At 35.5% G+C, this 8,012-nt stretch overlaps 1 protein-coding gene across 1 annotated transcript; it reads right to left on the reverse strand.

Moving 5' to 3' along the window:
- Nucleotides 1-4,261: 4,261 nt before the first annotated feature.
- On the reverse strand, nt 4,262-7,595 carry LOC147557674 (aspartic proteinase NANA, chloroplast-like). The gene is made up of 2 exons (XM_086658922.1): nt 6,746-7,595; nt 4,262-5,226 (listed from the first exon to the last, which is right to left on the reverse strand). The coding sequence occupies exons 1-2, from the start codon at nt 7,363-7,365 to the stop codon at nt 4,398-4,400; spliced, it is 1,449 nt and encodes a 482-aa protein (XP_086515048.1). The 5' UTR covers nt 7,366-7,595; the 3' UTR covers nt 4,262-4,397.
- Nucleotides 7,596-8,012: the final 417 nt, after the last annotated feature.

Raw genomic sequence — 8,012 nt, forward strand, 5'->3', positions numbered from 1 at the left:
CAAAAGTGTGGGGGTGCCTTGCTAAGGTACTAGTTCCCCCTCCTAAGAAGGTTAAGATAGGACCTAAAACTGTAGATTGTATTTACTTAGGACCAGCAATTAACAGTAGTGCCTATCGTTTCCTAGTTTACAAATCAGATATAACAGATATCCATGTAAACACTATTATGGAATCTAGAGATGCAGAGTTTTTTGAGCATATCTTTCCATATAAACAAAACCAGGAAATACAATCTGAAACTAAGAAAAGAGACCGAGATCAAAGTGATCACATTTCAGAACCATCTAAAGAAGATGACATAGAAATCAAGGATCACGAAATTGAACCTCGAAAGAGTAAAAGGGTAAAGGTACAAAAGACCTTTGGTCCTGATTTTGTCACTTTCATGATTGAAGGAGAACCTCAAACATTTATGGAAGCTATGACTACTCCGGAAGCTCCATTTTGGAAAGAAGCTATAAACAGTGAGATAGAATCCATCATGCAAAACCATACTTGGGAGCTAGTGGATCTTCCAGCTGGTTGTAAGCCTTTAGGATGTAAATGGATTTTTAAGAAGAAATTAAAACCAGATGGATCTATCGAAAAGTATAAGGCACGACTCGTCGCACAAGGATTCAGACAAAAGGAAGGATTAGATTATTTTGATACTTATTCTCCTGTTAGTCGAATCACCTCCATAAGAGTGTTAGTAGCTATAGCATCCTTATATAATTTGGAAATTCACCAAATGGATGTAAAAACAGCCTTCTTAAACGGAAATCTCGATGAAGAGATATATATGAAACAACCTGAAGGTTTTGTTGTTCCTGGACAAGAAAAGAAGGTGTGTAGACTAGTAAAATCATTGTATGGTCTTAAACAAGCTCCTAAACAATGGCACTTGAAATTTGATAATACTTTACTATCAAATGGTTTCAAAATCAATGAATGTGACAAATGTGTCTACACTAAGAGCACTACAAAAGGATGTGTCATATTATGTTTGTATGTAGATGATATGTTAATTATTGGAAATAATTTAGATGTCATTAATACAACTAAAAAAATGCTTTCCAAGAACTTTGATATGAAAGATTTGGGAAAAGCTGAAGTCATTCTTGGCATAAAACTTACCAAAACAGCTGAAGGGATTGGTTTGTCCCAATCTCACTACGTTGAGAAGATTTTGGAAAAGTTTAGTAAAAATGACGACAAAATAGCAAGGACTCCATTAGATCCAAGTATTCATCTTAAAAAGAATGTTACAAAAACCGGAGTCAGACAATTAGAGTACTCAAGGATTATAGGCAGCCTTATGTATCTCATGAATTGTACTCGACCAGACTTAGCTCTCTCAGTTAGCAAATTGAGCAGATTCACAAGTAATCCAGATGAGACACATTGGATTGCTATAACCAGACTATTACGGTATCTACGATATACAAAAGAGTATGGACTCCATTACACTAAGTATCCAGAAGTACTTGAAGGATATTGTGATGCAAACTGGATATCAGATACCGATGATACAAAGTCAACCAGTGGCTACGTATTCACACTTGGAGGGGCTGCCATCTCTTGGAAATCTTCTAAGCAAACTTGCATTGCTAGATCAACAATGGATTCAGAGTTTATTGCATTGGATAAAGCCGCAGAAGAAGCTGAATGGCTAAGACAATTTTTAGAAGATATACCGGTATGGCCTAAGCCAGTGCCTGCAATCAATATACATTGTGATAACCAAGCTGCGATTGCACAAGCACATAGTAAGATTTATAACGGTAAGTCACGACACATTCGTCGACGACATAACACCGTAAAGCAATTACTCACTGAGGGAGTCATAATAATTGACTATGTGAAATCCAAAGATAACTTAGCCGATCCTTTTACCAAGGGGTTATCTAGAGATCTTGTAATTGCTTCATCAAGAGGAATGGGATTGCTGCCTAAAGAAAAATGAGTAAAGGCATGATGAAACCCTACCTAGAAGACTGGAGATCCCACGATCTAGGTTCAAAGGGCAACTGAAGTTATATCCTGACTCGAAAGTGACACTGAAAGAGAGCATATCTCTTTCCCATTCCTAGGATGATATTAGTGTCGCCTGCATTAAAGAGGCTAAGCTTGAAAGCTTTTAATATTTCCGAAAAGACTTAGAATAAATTAAATTCTAAAGTAAAGGTATAGCAGGATACCTAAGTAGGAAAACCTATATGTGTGAGAACTGTGGCCGGTTCTATGAGAATGTCATTTTAGGCTGAATTTTCTAATAACACACAAGAATCCGGGATCGTTCATGGCCGAAAAGAACAAAACCGAGAACTTACGTAAGTAAGAAACTAGCTGTGTGATAGCTATGTTGGTTTACAATAACCAGGACTCAGTTCAAGACTTAAAGTTCACTGTTGTCCTTGTAAGACATGTAGTTATTCACTAGGAAAGGTTCAAAGCCAAAAGCCACCTCTTCTGATGCAGCGAAATTTCGGATATGAACTTCTGTCTGTCTGCATTAGTATTTAAGTAGTGTCAGTCAGTTTGCATTGAATTTTTTGGTAAAATCATGATAATCATTCATGTGGGGGATTGTAGAAACCGGATCTGTTTTTGGTCAATTTGGGCAACCAAACGTTGTCCAAATCAAGATCAGGATGGACCATTGGATTCGTCTCGTCGAGCTCTTGAATTTAGACATAAAGTTTGTCAAAATCCGATTTCATATGAATGAGTTATCATTGATTTACTTGGGGAAAAATATACGGATAACTAAACGTGTAGTTTTAGTATTAGTACCGTATTGGAAAAATAAGGAAAGTTTTACTTCCTTATATAGACTTTTCCTTATGTTACTAACAATAGATTGGTTGGGATGATGGGATGCTTGGCGTGGTTTGCACCACGCAAACCACGCATCACGCACGCGCACGCGCGGCGTGGGCGAATGGGCGCTTTAGAGGCGCCCGCACGCACTTTGCACTTCGCACGTGCGCATCGTCGCTAGGAGCGATTGGAGCCATTCGATTTTAAGACCAGAGATTTAATCCGACGGTTGAGATTTAATCAATAAATCTGATATATCCGTGGGGATCTAACGGTAGGCGTTTGTGGCGCTGTATCTAAATAGATCCGTTGAGATCTGATGGTCAAAATTAAATCTGTAACCCAACAGTCAAAGGAAACATCCATTCGTCTATAGGCACCCATACGAAGTGGTGCCAATACCCCTATAAATACCATGAGAATTCAGCAAACAAGATATCAATTTTTTTAGCATTTCCTGGGCATTCATCTTCAAGCATTAGAGTTTAAGAGATCATTGTTCAGAAGTTCATATTACTTACAAAGTTCGTCAGACTATCATAACAAGAGGTACCATCTTTACTTTGATAGGTAATCCGTTTTATCCTGGGAGACATACACCATTACTGTTGGTACTGATATACAGGGTGTAAATTGTCTTAAGGACAGAGGTATCCTCGACTCGGATATTTTACATTTGATTTTTATTTTTTCTCATTTTATTATCACTGTTGTTATCTTAATTATTAGAAGATAACTCTCTCTCTCTGATTTATCAGATAGAAAGATAAACAAAAGTAAGTGTACTCTGTTTTGTGAAACAGAAAGATTAAGAACTATTCTCTTAAAAGAGAAACACGAAATTCAACAGTTCTTACATTGACAAAGGGTGCTTATGTTTCTTAAATTGTGAAACTTACACTTCTCTTATTGCTTCTCAAATGTTCTACAAGTCCCCATCAGATTGTAAAGTTTTGGGGTTTTTTATCACGAAAACAAATGTGTACGCAAAAGATAACTTGAAGAGGATTGTGATAGAGCTCTAGTCACAATTTGTAGCATTTAAATATAAATATCCACTGTGACATAAATATGTTTTCGTCATACCAATCAATTTCTTAGATACTACGTTAACTTTGTTGATGATTTTTCTAGGTTTTAGTATCATTTTTTGCTGAATTAATACCTTCGCGAAGAACAAATCGTTACTGACTTCCTCTAGTAAATTAGACGAAAGGATGTTCTCAAAAAGCTACGGGATATTAAGTATCTTATCGAAATTTTCAACAATGTTCTTATGGTCTATATTTTTCGTTTTCACTATCTTGAGACAAGTAGGATTTGTTTGTCTCGTACAAATAGAATACTTAAGGAACGAACTAAACTCCATAGAAATAAAAAAAAAAATTTGTAATGAATTATTAAAGTTAGTTCTATCAATCTCATCAAAAAAAAAAGTTAGTTCTATCACTTTGACAGGGTGAAAGAAGCAAAATGTATTTAATACTAAAATCAATAATCTAGTACAAAATAAACAAATTTTGGAAAGAACAATTCCAAAAAAAAAAAGAATTATAGATTACAACAATATTATCCCTCAAAATTTCGGCTCGATTTAGTGTTTACATGTCGAGGGTAAAAAACCTACTTGTTTTCGGACGAGATCAAATTCCCACAAGAAATTCTGTTGCATTATATTTCCAATTATTGATGTACCTGGCCAGTCAGTCGACATAAATCCAAGACATTTTACACCGTCAGATACGTCTATGACATAACTTTTCACCGGTGGCTCAAATCTGACTGACCCACCAAAATGAAACACTAGTTTCGGAACCATTTTGTCCTTGAAACCCACAGAACTAAAGCAAAACTCAAATGGGTCCTCTTTTTCGCGCTTCAGTTTCATCAATGGAGCTCTCAGAGCGTTTGTAACCAATGTATAAGCTGGTTTAGATAAAAATGTTAAACTGGTACCTGAATCAAGAATTACTCCTCCTTGACGGTTGACATCAAATACGATTGATGGGATTTTAAGGGTCCGACCACCAACTGTTATCTTTACTAAATTCACGTGGTATGATCCGTCCATTGAGTCGAGTAAGAGCTTAGTAAATTTCATTTTTTTGGAAGAAGAACCGGAATGAGAACTTCTGGTTCTTTTGGTGTGACCGAAAGTTAGAAAACTTGAGACATTTTTAGGGCTTAAGTGATCGACAAGACAGTAAGTGAATTTGCCACCGAAAACAGAAGCAGCTTTTAAGGCGAAAGAGTTGGGGTCGTAACCTAATCCAAGTACACCATCGGCAGCACCGAAGTTAGAGGAAGAGGTGGAGCTGCAACCAACTACAACGTTGTCTAGTTTTGTTTTTCTGCCGTTTATTAGCCCTACCGTTACCGTCTCATTTGCATAAAAACCTAGAGCATTTGCTCCATCTTCATAACTGTTTCAATTTAACCATTCATCAAAACAAAATCCAGAGGTTTATCCTTACATATCTACTATTAAGTATATACTATAACCCCCTCTAAATTGCAAAAGAAAAACCTCCTAGCAGGGAGCAACCCTGTCTAACTACCACACTTAGAAAAATAATATTAACAGTGATCGGATTCCTGAAAAAGTGGGCCTAAAGCCAGTGGGACAACCTTAATTTAAACTGGAGAGAAACATGACGAGAATCGTCTACGACGAATTTCGACCCACTTTTTCAGAGGCATGAAAAGCAATATCGTCCCTAACTCGATAGTTTAAAGGCCTCCTGTAAATGTTAAAGGCATCTCCCTCGAAACAAAATTGAGAGAGAATTTGTGAGTGAAGGAGGCGTCTTTAACACGTATAGGGGGGCGCCTCTAAAACTTCCTTCACTTATATTCATCGTATTGTACACACCGCCCGTCGCGCTATGGGGGTTGGCCATGCCCGAAGTCGTTATCTTAACCGAAAGGTTTTGTAGTTTTTCTTTTTGTTGCAACACATGTTTTATAGTTAGAATTAAACTCCCCAATGACAGTAAACCATCTGCTGCCTAGACAGGGTTGACCTGCTCATAACCAAATAGATGCTTGTTTGTTAGGAAGGGTTCATCTGACTCGGAAAAACGTCCCATCTTCTAATCCTCTTACTAATGGATTTAGTCTGATTTGATTAGGACAGTTCGGTCACTTCACGTAAAAAAAAATGAAGTTGAGATTCACGTATATAACGCAAAAAGTTGGGCGAATAATACATGAAAAAATGAGTTCTGATGTCCCTAGGATGACATTAAGGGTTTCGATATGACTTTTAGGGTTCAAGATATCTCTAAGATGATAGTTATTGAGCTTATCCAAATTCATGATGTAATATGTTTATTGTGTATCCAGGTCATGTGATGTTGTAATGATTTTTTTTTTTTTTTTTTTGAACTATGTTGTAATGACTCTTCAGTCCATATAAAAAAAAAATCTCAAACTCACCCCAAATAATAATACCATAAAATAAAAACCCATTTATGAAATAAAGATCCAGTTGGTTACTTTGAATAATCCCACAGGTAAAGTCAACTAATGTGATCTAAAAGTAATTAGTTATAATTAAGAAGGTAATTATTTTAATGTCTAAAAAGGTAAATCTAAAAAGCTCAAAATCAATCTATCTCTTCCCAAAAAAACATGTACTAACATTGTTTGTTTCATAAAATATTCGGAACATAATAAATGTAGATATTTTCAAGATATTTTGTCCGACCCTAAGTCATACTTTCAACTCAGATTGGCTTAGGTAGAGTAACAGAAGTTCGGGAGAGAAGCTGAGTTCAATTCTCTCTCTAAATTCCGTACGTCCACCTAAACCGATTGAGATTCTGCTACAAGATATGGAAAGTTCGGTCAACTCTTATACTAGCATTTATTTATTTACGAAAAGAGAGGTAATGAATCAATCAATCATAAAAGAAAACAAGAAGTAGTTAGTTGTCATACCTGTAATCAAACTGGCAAGAATCAGCAGATTTAGGGCATTTCACCAATGAAAATGTGAGTTTCTTACATAAGTCACTTGCACAACTTATAGGTTTAAAAGTTGAAGATTCATCCGCTTGAAATATTCTTTTTCTGTTAATTCTCCTTCTATGATCACAATTTTTGCATCGATATCGACAATTAATCCAAGTTAGATCACTACCTGTATCGACTATTAACAAAAACTTTCTTGATGGTGTTCCTATCTTTAATGGCACAAAATATTCCCCAATTTTTCTATAAGCTGCTGAAGAAATTGGAATAGCTGCTGATGTTTTTTTTGACCTAATTGAAACCATCTTCTCCAAATCTTCTGTTCTTCCATGCACATGGTTAGGATAACTACTACGAAAACTTGATCTTTCTGATAAAATTTGAACTCGATTTATATCGTGTTCGTATAGTTCTTGAACTCGTTCGGATTGAGATAAACTTTGGGTTTCGAATAATGAATGTCGATGAATTAAATCTAAATGGAAACCATTAATAAAGTGGTTTTGAGTGATGGAGAATGCTGAAATTGAGAAGAAGTAGAAGAAGAATATTAATCTAGGAATGAAGATAGGTGAAGAAAATGACATTGTTGTATTGAACAAAGGGGATGTGTGTGTTTTGGGAGAGAGAGAAGAGAAGAAGCAATAAGTGAGTTTTGATTATGAGAAGAGCATTATTGATTGATGAGGAGAAAGAAAGAGAGAGAAAGAGAGAGAGAGAGAGAGAGAGAGAAAGAAAGAAAGAGAGAGAGAGAGAGGAAATGAGGAGGAAAAGGGGGGAAGATTGATTGATGAATGAAAAATGTAATTTGTCCTTTAGGTGAGAAGAGAAACTATTTATGGGGATTTATGATGAGATCTTTTCTTATTAAATACTTAATTTATTGTCTGTTTTCATCAATTGATTATCTTGTCCCCGCAAAATATGTTGGTTTGTTTTCTCTTTTTTGCTTCTTTCTCTTCTCTTCTTTTTCTTGTTTGTTTCGTTTGTTATTTAATGAGGGTATTCATCTCAATCCAAAAAAACTAAATTAGAAAAAAAATCAAACACAATGAAAATAATTCAAATGTCTTAAAAGTGGAAAGTTGCATGCAACTACTGGCTTTCAAGAAAAAACTTGTACTTGTTGACTATCTCAAATTCACATCACCACATTTTATGTTTCTCTTGCGTGATTCAAAAAATTGCATTAAATTTTTATTAAATGTTTTTAATTTAGTTTCTCCAATAAAAA

The sequence above is a fragment of the Eschscholzia californica genome, unplaced genomic scaffold (genome assembly GCF_041429995.1).
Source record: "Eschscholzia californica isolate CP2 unplaced genomic scaffold, dmEscCali1.0.p SCAF_2, whole genome shotgun sequence".
NCBI classification, from domain to species: Eukaryota; Viridiplantae; Streptophyta; class Magnoliopsida; order Ranunculales; family Papaveraceae; genus Eschscholzia; species Eschscholzia californica.